Source organism: Lynx rufus, unplaced genomic scaffold (genome assembly GCF_022079265.1).
Source record: "Lynx rufus isolate CCGP_SWC_20201006 ecotype Redwood Valley unplaced genomic scaffold, mLynRuf1.p SCAF_16, whole genome shotgun sequence".
Lineage (NCBI taxonomy): Eukaryota > Metazoa > Chordata > Mammalia > Carnivora > Felidae > Lynx > Lynx rufus.
In genome coordinates, this window is record NW_025814830.1 from 16,221,694 (window position 1) to 16,235,462 (window position 13,769).

The 13,769-nt window shown below is 41.9% G+C and overlaps 1 protein-coding gene across 1 annotated transcript in view; it reads left to right on the forward strand.

Annotated features, from left to right (window-relative positions):
• Nucleotides 1–13,769, forward strand: part of CEP89 (centrosomal protein 89) — a 72,616-nt gene that overhangs the window by 44,797 nt on the left and 14,050 nt on the right. Inside the window, exons 15-16 of the mRNA XM_047078307.1 lie at nt 9,558–9,725; nt 10,325–10,466. Coding sequence (XP_046934263.1) covers nt 9,558–9,725; nt 10,325–10,466 — 310 coding nt within the window. The remainder of the gene's footprint in view (nt 1–9,557; nt 9,726–10,324; nt 10,467–13,769) is intronic.

The window sequence follows — 13,769 nt, forward strand, 5'->3', positions numbered from 1 at the left end:
TTCTTGGCTTTTATCATCACTTACAACTGTTGAGTCTACCCACGATGTGAACCAGGGTGTCACCCCACCTCTAAAGAAAGTTAGCAAACTTGTTTAGAGAGAGCTAAAGGTTTGGGGTGACTAGTGGTGTCTACACAAGGAAAGCCTTCCTTATTCTGGCTTTTGGGGCAGGGGGCTTCTAGCCTAAAGGGTAGCTGACTAGTCACAGAATTCATCTGTGTAGGCAGAGTCCTGCTCAGCAGTCAGTGATACGCCTGCTCAGGGAGATGCCAGGGCGGAAAAGCCATCTCCTTATATAATACCTACCAAATACCCAGTTCTTCATCCTAAAAGAGCAGACTCCTAGATGTGAACAAATGACAAGCATCATTGGATATAAAGGAGGTAAAAATACAGTGAAAGAGGGAGACCTACGTAAGCAGAGAAACTCACTTCAAAGGAAAGTCAGATGGGGTGCCTGGGTGGCTCAGGCAGGTGAGCATCTGACTCGTGATCTCAGCTCAGGTCTTAATCTCAGCGTTGTGAGTTTAAGTCCCACATTTGGCTCTGTGCTAACCGTGAGGACTACTTAAAAAAACAAATAAAAGGAAACATAATATAGAGAATGCAGGAGATCTAAAACAATACAATGCCATAAAAGAAGTGCAATTATTAAGAGCAAGATTAGAAATGATTACCAGAGGGACGTCTGGGTGGCTCAGTTGGTTAAGCGTCCAACTTCAGCTCAGGTCATGATCTCACAGTTTGTGATTTCGAGTCCCGCGTCGGACTCTGTGCTGACAGCTCAGAGCCTGGGGCCTACTTCAGATTCTGTGTCTCCCTCTCTCTGCCCCTCCTCTGCTCATGCTCTGACTCTCTCTGTCTTTCAATAATAAATAAACGTTAAAAAAATTTTTTTTAATAAATGATTACCAGAATCTAAAGAAAATTAGAAAGGCCAAAAGACAAATTGGTCAATTCTGCCAGAGCATAAGGAGACAGACAATTGGGAATGGAGAGGAAGGTAATAGATGGAGGACCCATCCAGGAAGTCCAACCTTAGATCGTCAGGAACCTCAGAAAGAAAGATTGAAGGAAACGGGCAGACCGACATTAATAGTTGAAGGGCATAGTTGAAGTCTCTGAAGACTAACGCTAGGACCCGCAGAGTACCCGGTACGGTGAATGAAAAAGACCCACACCCAGATATACCTGAATGAAATATCAGTGGATCCAGAAGGATAAGACAGTCCCAGCACCCACAAATGAATAGCAAGCTGGGACTCCAAAGGGTTTCATCCTCAGGGTAAGGTGAACCGGAAACAAACCAGCCCTCAGTCCTCTCTGGAGGAAGTTTCCTTACTCCTAAAAATTTTCCAAGGATAGTGTCCAGGACACAAAGACAGACAGACAGACAGTGACTGGGAACCAATAGAAGTAGCACATAATAATAAAGAGTCCAGATATAGAATTATCAGACAAAGACTATAAAGCAACTGGTGGCTGTTAGGCTTAAAGAAATAAAAGCCTCCAAAATATCTTCTGAGAACTAAAAAGCATCACAATACTGGGTTTGAAAAAGAAACAGAATTTTTAGAACTGGAAAATATAATAACCTAAATTGAGAATTCACTGGATGGGCTTAACTCTAGACGAGACCTATCAGGATGGTGAATTAGTGAACTGAAAAATAGATCAGAAGCAGGTAACCATAGGATGGCATGGAGTGCTCCAAGATTGTGGTATCAGTCGATCACAGACAGGAAGCGACATAGGGATATATTTGATCCAGAGAGTTAGACTTATGACAGCTGGGCGTCTTCCGCAACTGAAGACAATATGACAACACATGGATTATACTTGCCCAAGGAGCGCAAGCACAGTCGGGTAAATGAAGAGCTGTCTTAGCGAAAGAGCAGAGGACAGGTTTCTTTCAGAGCAGTTCAGCCACAGCAGGGTGTTTAACAGGTAACAGGGGACATGTCAATTGGGAAACAAACAGAACCCCTAAGGAGCTAGAATTTTATCACTGGAAAAATGCCTTTCAGGAATGAAGCCAAAATAAGGATATTTTCAAATCCAAACTGAGTGTTGCCACCAGGAGCCCTACATTAAAGGCAATTCTAAAAGAGAGTATGCATCGGGAGGAGGAAAATAATTCGGACGTGGATGTATCAGAAACAAGGTAGAAATAAGAGTAAAAAAAGACATAGTGAATATGTTAGTAAATGTAAGTGAACATCAATTCCATAGAACAATATCTTTTGGGATTTAAAAATACATAGAATTCTGGGGCGCCTGGGTGGCTCATTCGGCTAAGTGTCTGACTTTGGTTCAGGTCATATCTCACAGTTCATGGGTTCGAGCCCCGCGTCAGGCTCTGTGCTGACGGCTCAGAACCTGGAGCCTGCTTTGAATTCTGTGTCTCCCTCTTTCTCTGTCTCTCCCCCATTTGTGTTCTGTCTCTCTCTCTCTCTCCCAAAAATAAACCTAAAAAAAAATTTTTTTTTAATTTTAAATACATAGAATTCATATGCACAACAATAACAGCATATAATCAGGAAGGGAGTCAATGGAGTTTGTCTTCTAAAGTGTTTATGTCATTCTGGAGAGGGGAAAGGTGTTGATTCATTCTATAGTGTGAAAATATGCATGATGAAATTTGTGCAAACAGAATGTGTATAACTTCTAAACTAGTATGGGGAAAGAATGATTTTTTTTTTAATCAGTCTAAATGAAGGCAAGAAAAAATAGGACAAGTGATAAAATAGAAAACACAAAATACAAAGTTAGATTTAAAGGCAAATGTATCAGGAGTGAGTAGGTACACACTAAATAGACTAAATATTAAATTAACATTTGTTAAGTAGAGCCCTGGGAGGTTGGATGGTGAGCCATAGTGAGACCACAAAGAAAAGTGAAATAGAGAAGTTTATAACTCACAGGTACCTAGAGGGGCCACACGGGAGGTCAAGGCAAGGTGCCTGGGTACATGAGCGTCTGTGAGTGACATGCTAGGGTTCTTGGATGGAGACCAGATTGGTCAATTCAAACTAAAAAGAGCAGGGTTTTGGTAAGCTTCGGGCCGTCTTACCTATGAGGCAGTGAGGGGAAGGCCCTAGGAGGTGGAGAGAATGCTTATCACGTGGAGGAATACCACCAGGAATTTACATTTACCCATGACTCTGCAGGATGTGACCAAAGTCCTGTGCATGGGGGAGGCTAGCGTCCACTCAAGGCCTCACACAGGCCGTACACAATGGGTTGCGAGGCAGAAATACTATGGAGTGGTGTAGCTAAATTCTCAGTGGCAACCCTGTGTTGCCATTAAGCTATACATCTCAGTCAGAAAGGTGCAGAAAGGTCAAAAATGAAAGGGCAGAAAAACCCATACTACTCAAATATAAACCAAAAGAGAAATCATTAGAAGTAATAAGAGATTTTAGCAAAGTTGATAGAAACAACATCAGTTTATAACAATGAATTGTATTTCATTGGAGGAACAAATATCTAAAAAGTAGAGTACTTCTGTTGGGAAAATGATAAAACTATACTGATAATTTCAGTGGGTAAAAAACTTACAAGTTGATAGGTTTTTGATTTGGAGAATTTTGTTCCCCATTCAGTGTGAAGATGCTCTCCATAGCCTTCCGGCTTGCATTGTGCCCGATGAAAATCTGCTGTTGTTATCATCTTTGTTCCTCTGAACATGATATGTCTTTTTTCTCAGGCTTCTTTTAATAATTTTTCTTTGTTACTGGTTTTTAGCAATTTAATTAGGATGTCCCTTAGTGTAGTTTCTTTATGTTTATTCTGCTTGAGGTTGACTGAGCTTGGAAATAATTTAGCTGTTGTTTCTTCAATATTCTTTTCTATTCTTCTTTCTCTCACCTCTCCTGGGACCACTTGATATTGTCCCATGGGTCTCTGATGGCTCTGTTCATTTATTCCCTCAGTCTTCTTTCTCTCTGCTTCAGTTGGATAGTTTCTATTGCTGTCTTCCAGTTCTCTAATCTTTTTTTCTGCAGTGTCTAATCTGTATTTTTATAACCATACAGTGTATGGTTTCCCTCATATATTGCATTTTTCCATCTCTAGAAGGTCCATTTGAGTCATTTATATTTTCCATTTCTCTTCTCATCTCTCCTCATCCATTTCTCTACTGTCTTGAACATACAGAGCATATTTATAATAGCTGTTTAAGAATCTCTGTTGGTCAATGCCATCATCTCTCTCACTTCTGGAATTGTTCTATTGATTTTTTTTTTCCCTCTGATCACAGACCATATTTTATTACTTATTATTCCCATGCTTGATTGGATGCTGGATATTGTAGATTTTGTGTTGTTGGATGCTAGATGTAGTGCATTGCTTTTAAATAGCATTAGATTTTGTTCTGGTGCACACTTACATTACTTGACCGTAGTTGGGTTCTTTCAAAGTTTGCTTTTCTTGGGGTAGGCCCAAGGCACCTTTTAGTCTAGGGCTACCTTAGCTTCATTACAAAGGCAGTGATACCCTTCTGAGGGTTATCTCCAGTGCCCCTTCTATTATAAGGTCTTTCCACTCTGGTTACTGGGTGTGTGTACTACTCCTAGTTTTGGTGAATGTCAAGAATGGTTCTGCCTCCTCATTTCTAATGGTTCTTTCTCAGCCTCAGGTAGTTTCCTCTCACACATGTGCAGATCAGTAGTCCTCAGCCAGAGATTTGTAGTGACTACCCACCCCCCTAAAGATCTCTGGAGCCTTTTCTCTGCCTGCCCCACAGTCTTTAGCTACTTTGGCCTCTTTGATCTCTGACTCCTCAACCCGGCAGGTCCACTAGGTTCTATTTGGAGTTTTCCTGTCCTGTCCTGCAGCCTGCCAGTAAGCAATTGTAGTACTCACTTTGTTATTTCCTTCCTCAGGGATCACAGCCCTGCATTGTGTATCGTCTAAAGGCAGAAAACTTGTTTCTTACGTTTTGCCTCGTTTTCCAGCTGAAGGGGTAAATCTATCTCTACAACTCTGTCTTGGCTGGAAGCAGAAGTCTTTGCATTTTCAACATTCTTCTTTAACCATGTATCATTAACCCAGTTGAATGTGTCCAATAAAATAATAGTTATTAGTTTTCAGTGAAAGAAATGAGTTCTGGATCTTGTATGTTTTTGAGTTACAGTTGACAAGCTAACCTTAAAATGTCTACATGTCTACAATGTCATCTACATTGTCGTGTATTCCTGCTGCACATAACAAGCACGCAGCTACTGCCACATGCCACTCTCTCCGCACATTTGACGACACCCAAACTGCTGTTCAACAAATCAGGTTCACTCACATCACACTACACAGATGTCATAGCAGCGTTAGATTGCTGTAAAAGTTTCGAAGCCGTTCTCTTAGTTTCTGTATTGATCTTGTGGACAAGTAACAAATAGCTGGAGACCGACACCCATCCGAGGGTCACACTTGGAGTAGCATTCCTGCAGAGAATCCCACAAGTCTGTATACAGAATACAGGCCGAATGACTATCGGCAAGAAAATGGGTACATAGAATTTGGTATAATGATACAGTTAAGTATTCTACAGCCACATAAAACAGATGGGTGAGTCTTGGAGACATAAGACACTAAAATACATACAGCCCTTTGTGCACCTGTTGTGCATCTTGATTCTCTTCATGTGTGGTTCCAACACTGGCACACCAGACTGAGTCGTAGCAATGCGTGGATAGGTGGTAACACTATAAAGGTACTCAAGGCAGCTCTATGATTGGGGCAGGACACGTGGGAATATCTGGGGTACTTGAAACGTTCTGTGTTTTTTATCTTACTATTGAATTATAGTTGACGTACAATGTTAATATCAGTTTCAGGTGTACAGCATAGTGATTGTACAACTCTATACATTAGGCAGTGTTCACCACCATAACAGTTACCACCTGTCACCATACATTAATACAGTATTATCGACTATATTCCCTACGCTGTACTTTTCATGTCCATGATTTTTATTTTATTTCATTTATTTTATACCTGGAAGTGTTAACCTCTTAACACTTTAAATAGTGTAAAATAGTTAAACCTATTTTGCCCATCCCCCTACCGTCTCCCTTCTGGCAACCACCATTTTGTTCTGTTTGTTCGTTTTGTCCCTTAGATCACACATATAAGTGAAATCATATGGTATTTGTCTTTCTCTGTCGGACTTATTTCATTTAACTTAATATGCTCTAGGTCCATCCATGTCATAAAATGGCAAGATCTCATTCGTTTTTATGGCTGAGGAATATTCCATTGTATATCTATCTATACCACATCTTCTATATCCATTCACCTACTGATGGACACTTCAATTGCTTCCATATCTTGACTATTGTATATGCTGCAGTAAACATAGCAGTATGTATATCTTTTTTTTTTTAAGTTTGTTTATTTATTTTGAGAGAGAGCACGCATGAGGCAGAGAGGGAGAGAATCTCAAGCAGACTCTACACTGTCAGCCCCAGAGCCCAACACAGGGCTTGAACTCACGAACCGTGAGATCATGACCTGAGCTGAAATCAAAGGTAGGATGCTTAACTAACTGAGCCACCCAGGCACCTCAGAGGTATGTATATCTTTTTCAATTGGTGTTTTGTTTTCTTTGAGTAAATACCCAGAGGTGAAATTACTGGATCATTATGGTATTTCTATTTTTAATTTTTTGAGGACTCTCCATGCTGTTTTCCACGGGGGTTGTACCAGTTTACCTTCCCACCAACAGTACACAAGGGTTCCCTTTTCTCCCCCAACACTTGTTAATTTCTTGTCTTTTCAGTACTAGCTATTCTGACTGGCGTGAGGTGATATCTCATCATGGTTTTGATTTGCATTTCCCTAATGATTAGTCACGTTAAGCATCTTTTCTTGTGCCTGTTGGCCATCTGTAGGTCTTTGGAAAAAATGTCTATTCAGGCCCTCTACGCATTTTCTAATCAGATGGTTTTTTGGTGTGGAGTTGTAGAAGTTCTTTATATATCTTGGATGTTAATCCCTTATCAGATATATTATTTGCAGGTGTCTTCTCCCATTCAGTTTCCTTTGCTGTGCAGAAGCTTTTCATTTTGGTGTAGTCCCAATAGTTTATTTCTGCTTTTGTTTCCCTCTCCTGAAACAGATCCGTAAATGTGTTGCCAAGGCCAGTATCGAAGAGATTACTCTCTATGCTCTCTTTTAGGAGTTCTGTGATTTCAGGTCTCACATTTAGGTCTTTAGTTCATTTTGAGTTTATTTTTGTGGATGGTGTAATAAAGTGATCCGGTTTCATTCTCTTGCATGTTGCTGTCCAGTTCTCCCAGCACCATTTATTGAAGAGACTGTCTTTTCCCCTTTGTGTATTCTCGCCTCCTTTGTCATAGGTTAATTGACCATATAAGCATGTACAGTTTGTAGTATATCTTGAAATCTGGGATTATGATACCTCCAGCTTTGTCCTTTCTCAAGATCGCTTTGCCTATTCAGGGTCTTTTGTGTTTCCATACAGATTTTAGGATTATTTGTTCTAGTTCTGTGAAAAATGCTAGTGGTATTTTGCTAGGGATTGCATTAAGTCTGTGGATTGCTTTGGGCAGTATGGACATCTTAGGAGTATTCTTCCAATCCATGATCATGGAATGTTTTCCCATTTTTTTGTGTCGTCTTCAGTTTCTTTCATCAGTGTCTTATAGTTTTCAGAGTATAGAGTTGCATTCCTTGATTAAATTTATTCTTAGGTATTTTATTCTTGTGGTGCAATTATAAATGGGATTTCTTTTTAATGTCCTGTTTCTTCACCTATATGGTAATTATATGATGGTTCATTATAATTATTTGTTAAAATATGCATTTATCTTTTTTTTTAACTTTTTTAAATTTTTTTTTTTTTTAACGTTTATTTTTGAGACAGAGAGAGACAGAGCACGAGCAGGGGAGGGGCAGAGAGAGAAGGAGACACAGAATCTGAAACAGGCTCCAGGCTCTGAGCTGTCAGCACAGAGCCCAACGCGGGGCTCGAACTCACGGACCGTGAGATCATGACCTGAGCCGAAGTCGGAAGCTTAACCGACCAAGCCACCCAGGCGCCCCTGCATTTATCTTTTATATGTTTTTCTATATGTATATTTTACAATTTAAAAAACTTTAAATCATAGCATTTCACGAGAAGAAGTAAAATCAGAAATGATCAGTACAAGTTTCCTCTGGGATGCCCAGGGGGTGGAAAAGGAAACATTTGTTTTATTAAAAAACATTTTTTTTAGGGGCACCTGGGTGGCTCAGTCGGTTAAGCGTCCGACCTCGGCTCAGGTCATGATCTCACGGTTCGTGGGTTCAAGCCCCACATCAGGCTCTGTGCTGTCAGCTCAGAGCCTGGAGCCTGCCTCAGATTCTATGTCTCCCTCTCTCTCTGCCCCTCCTCTGCTTGCTGTCTGTCTCTCAAAAATAAATAATAAACATTAAAAAAAATATTTTTAATTTTTTTTTTTTTAAATCAACTATTTCAGGGCACTTGGCTGGCTCAGTCAGTGGAGCTTGTGACTCTTGATCTCAGGGTTGTAAGTTCAAGCCCCATGTTGGGTGTAGAGATTACTTAAAAATAAAAATCTTCAATAAAAAAAATAAAGTATTTCTCCCACTATTAACTGTTTTTGGTTTTTGTTTTTTTACAAATTATTTCTACCTTTTTTATTTGTTTGTTTTGTTTTAAATTTAAATTTGCCAGCCTGCAAGGCTGGGAGTAAGGCCCACATGGTACCCAGAGAGACCTACCCCATCCCAGAATTGGGCAGCCTCTGTGTGTGGCTCTACCTGCTCAGGGCTGGTCATGGCATGAAAACTGACCAAGAGAACCATTGAAGAAATAACTCTTTTCTCAAGCGTCATTTTGCCAGAATTTTATATTGAAATTGTATGCCCCCTTTAGTCTTTTATTTCTCTTATCATTAACCCATTGAATTTAGTATGACATAAAATTTGTTTTAGCATTAGGATTTGGGAAGGCAATTATAACTATGTAAAAAATTAAACTATCTTAATTTTTCTTCTGGAAGGAATATAGGGTATAAATAAGTATATATATATACAGGGGCACCTGAGTGGCTCAGTTGGTTAAACATCCGACTCTAGATTTTGCCTCAGGTCATGCTCACACAGTTCGTGAGTTCGAGTCCCACATGGGGCTGTCAGTGCAGAGCCTGTTTAGGATTCTCACTCTCTGCTCTCTGCCCCCCACCCTCTGCTCTCTGCCCCCCACCCTCTGTCTCAAAATAAATAAACTTTAAAAGAAAAGTATATCCATGTAGAGGCATATGCAACAGTTACGGGCAGGGGTTAGATCATTACCATCAAAGAAGTGTGTGCCCAGCCATGCCCAGCCTCTAGAAGCTCTATCCCAGGCCCTCCGGGAGGGGACAAACAGTATTTCCAGGGTGGAGGGGGGGGGGGGTGGGGGGTTGGGGGGGGTGCCTCCCAAGGAGCCCCATGGGCCCCGGGGGCTGGGCTGCCCATCACTTGCCTGGCAGTGGCCGCCTCAAGTTAACTTCAGAGTGCAGATACAAGCCTGTGATGTTTTTGTCTGCCAGCCAGTTGCAGAAGGAAGAGGAGAAAGGAGGTGCTGAGCTAGAAGAACTGATGGAAAAGCTGGCCGTCCTGCAAATGCAGAAAAAGAGCCTGCTGTTAGAGAAGAACCGCCTGACAGCTGAAAACAAAGCACTGGGAGCTGAACTCGAAAGGGCACAGAAAATAAATAGGTTTTTATCTATCTTTTCTTCAGCCGGGTTTTTTATTTTTATTTTTTTTTTTTTGTATTAAAAAGAGACAAATATTCCGTTTTATTTTCTTTGTCTAATACTGGCTAGAAAATGGAAAAGGATCATTGAGATTACTGGATATCAAAACAAAAGCCCAGTAAAGGCTTTGCTGTTGACCAGCATTAGCCAACATTTCTCAAGTCTATGGTTCAATTATAGTTGATAGTCATAATGATGACCCTAAGACTGAAAGTCCTGGAAGTTATTTCCTATGCATTTTGGGGTAACTGGATTCCTTTTTCAAAAGCATCTTTTAGAACATGGGCCAAAAAATTAAGAGAATAATACATAAGTAACCTATTAATTGTGTGAAGCATTTTTTGATTCTTGCTGACTTGGCCGGGAATCAGTAATTATGCTTCATTCAAAATTAAACTCGGTTACCTATTCTCACCCTGAAACTCAAAGGAAGGTTTGGGTTGCCGAAGAATACATTTAAATGCTAACATACTTGCTGTTTTTACAATTCAGATAGTCTCTATGCCCTAGCCATTCAGGCTAATGAGTTTTTTATTCCACCATTTGGGGGGACTCTCTAGGAGGTCTCAAAAGAAAATTGACGTCCTCAAAAAGCAGGTGGAAAAAGCCATGGAGAACGAAATGTCTGCTCACCAGTACCTGGCAAATCTTGTTGGCCTGGCAGAGAATATGACCCAGGAACGCGACAGTCTTATGTATTTGGTAAGCTCCCCCAGTTAACTTCGAGTCCGCTGCAAGTTAATACGCAAACATAGTTTTAAGTGTGTTGTCTTTATAAAATTACCCGTAAAAACCTTCATCTTTTTACATTTTAACTGCACATTTTCAGATTCTCCAAAATTTTTGCTTTCAACCATGGGGGAAACACATTTTTGAAAGGCGGATAACCCACACTTTTAAATAATGGTAAATGATACTCTAGAAGATAAACTCATAGAATTAGTTGATCCAGCCAAATAGAACAGGGTCGCCAGGCATTTATCACGCATGCAGACGCGTCTTCATATTCTCCCTGTAAAGCTGACTTAATGTGTTCCCTGTTTGAAGATGAAATATGAGCACCATGGACAGGGTAAATAGAGTCCATCCCTCGCTGCTCCTGGCGACCCTAGTCCCAAGGAAAGGACCGCGTGGGTTATCAGTGGTCCTAGATGGTGGACCACTGCCCCGCCAGCCCGCGTGATGCCAAGGGCATGGTTCTTGGCATTTCCACATTAGTGTTAAAAGGTGCCAGCGGCAGACTGTGCAGTGAAAGGAGGCACGCTCTTTGCCAAGCTCCACGCAGTGAAAAAAGCCCGATAGAATTTACCACAAAATGGGACTTACGTAGTGGTGTCTCCAAGTGGTGAAATTACAGGCAATTAAGAAAAAAATCTAGGCCTGTTTGCATTTTATGATTTTTCAACTTTGAACACATGTTGCTTACATTCATTTAAACATGTTTGGGGCGCCTGGGTGGCTTGGTCGGTTAAGCGGCCGACTTCGGCTCAGGTCATGATCTCACGGTCCGTGAGTTCGAGCCCCGTGTCGGGCTCTGTGCTGACCTCTCAGAGCCTGCAGCCTGTTTCAGATTCTGTGTCTCCCTCTCTCTCTGCCCCTTCCCTGTTCATGCTCTGTCTCTCTCTGTCTCAAAAATAAATAAACGTTAAAAAAAAATTTTTTTTTAAATAAACATGTTTGTTTAAGCAGCGTTGCAAATCTCTGGTAGCATATGATTAGAAATAATAATTTAGTGGATATCATGACAGAGGAAACTAGCAGATTTTCTGAGACATTTGGAAATTGGCAAACTTGGAATCACTCAACCCCTCTCCCAAGTGAATGGGGTGTGGAGAGTCTGTCAGGATGTGCCACAGGCTTATTCCCATTTGTTAGGAAGGTATCAAGTTCCTCCTTTGAGGGGGCACCTGGGTGGCTCAGTCAGTTGAGCGTCCCTGGGATTGAGCCCCGCATCAGGCTCTGGACAGAGCGTGGAGCCTGCTTAAGATTCTCACTCTCTCCCTCTGCCCCTTTCCCCTCGCTCAGGATCTCTCTCTCTCTCTTTCTGTCTGTGTGTGTGTGTGTCTCTCTCTCTGTCTCTCCACAACAACAACAACAACAACAAGAACAACAACAACAAAAGTTCTGGGTGCCTGGGTGGCTCAATCAATTAAGCTTCCAACTTCGGCTTAGGTCATGATCTCCCAGTTTGTGAGTTCAAGCCCCATGTCAGGCTCTGTGTTGACAGCTCAGAGCCTGGAGCCTGCTTCAGATTCTGTGTCTTCTCTCTCTGCCCCTCCCCCACTCACTCTGTCTGTCTCTCTCTCTGTGTGTCTCAAAAATAAATAAACATTAAAAAAATTTTAAAGAAAAAATTCTCCATAGGATAATGGCTTTTAGCCATTGTTTATATAAGAGGAAATAGAAATATAAATAGCACACAGCTCTTGGGGGAAATGTGATCCTTATTTGTAATAAAAGAGATGCTAATTAAGCCAGTCTTGAGATCTCATTCTGCACTTATATTAAGGTTACCAAAAAAGTTGCTTTCTTAATTACAATAGTTGCTGCTAGGAGTGGTAAGATTGATTACACATTAATGGTGATTTCTAAGCCCTTCCCAGGTCTTTTGGAAGCAATGTGACTCAGACACAGCATGGTAGGCCCCTAAGCCTGTATGCCCCTGTCCCATCCTCCTCCTGAGAGGTCATCATCCTAACCCAAGTGCTGGGCTCGGGCATTTTCTGTAGTGGTGCTGAGCGCCCATTTCCCCCTTTGCCTTGCCTCCTGGGCTTCCCCACTGGCATAGCCAGAGCGCAAAGCAGAAGCTTGCTGAAAAACGGGGACCCCGCTGCCACGTGTCAGTACCACTGTAAAGGCGAAGTCATCTTGTTTGCAGCGCGGGGCACGCAGCCTTCCCCAGGAGGCAGGCCCTGCACCTCCCGTGTGGGCCAGCGATCACCCCAGGTTTCTGTGATGAAGTTTAGATCCTCCCCGATCCTCACGCAGTCCCTCTAGGTCCTCCCTTCATATTTGTGGGCCCAGGATGGGAATCGAAACGGAAGCCATACGCTATTTGTCCAAATACTTGGAAGTTATAAGTTAAGCCAACAATCTGTAAATGAAACGTGTTCTCTCCCCCTGCCTTGAACTTTGTTATTATGGCCTGAACGCCAGGCTCAGGTTTAGAATCCTTAGACCCCTCGGACGTGGGGGAGCTGCTTTCAGCCCTCCCCAGCTGTGCCCACCGCAAGAGACATCTGTGTACCTACAGACACTGTTGTCCCCCTGGCCCTGCGAGCGCCTTGCGCCTGGGAGCCCCGAGACCAGCCGGGGTTCAGGGTGCTGCTTGCTGCCTCTGCCCTGTCCTGGGACTGTGGCCAAGTATCCCAACCTTACCCTGTCCTGGTCTCCTAGGCCTTAATTTATTGAGAATGGCACCTTAATTTCTTCTTTTAGTTTTTATTTTTATTTTTTATTTTTGAGAGAGACACAGAGTATGTGCGTGCAGGTCCGCTCATGCGGGGGGCAGGGGGGGTGGGGGCAGAGGGAGAGAGGGAATCTTAAGCAGGCTCCATGCCCAGCTTGGGGCTCAACTCCATGACTGTGAGATCGCGACCTGAGCCGAAATCGAGAGTCTGAACCACCAAGAGGCCCCAAAAGGGGCACCTTAATTTGCAATCCCACATTTAGGATGAGTTTTCCACGTAACTTATGGCAAAGTTATTTAATGTTCTGTGTCTTATTTTTCATTTCTGAAGGAAATCAAATGAAATCAAATTGTGCTCATCTTTGCTTTTTTATTTTAGCATATGAAATAATTTATAGTGTGTAGTAATTCATGCCCCATATGGATATTAATCTAAAGCACTCTGCTGCAAATGACATCCCTCTAAGATATAAAGCTGTCACATTTGGTTTGGTGAGTGGCATTGTGCATTCATGTTTATCCTTAATTTTGTAATTATTCAAATAGTCAAGGTAAAAGTATATTTGCATCTCGGCACTTATTCCTTAGGTCTGATT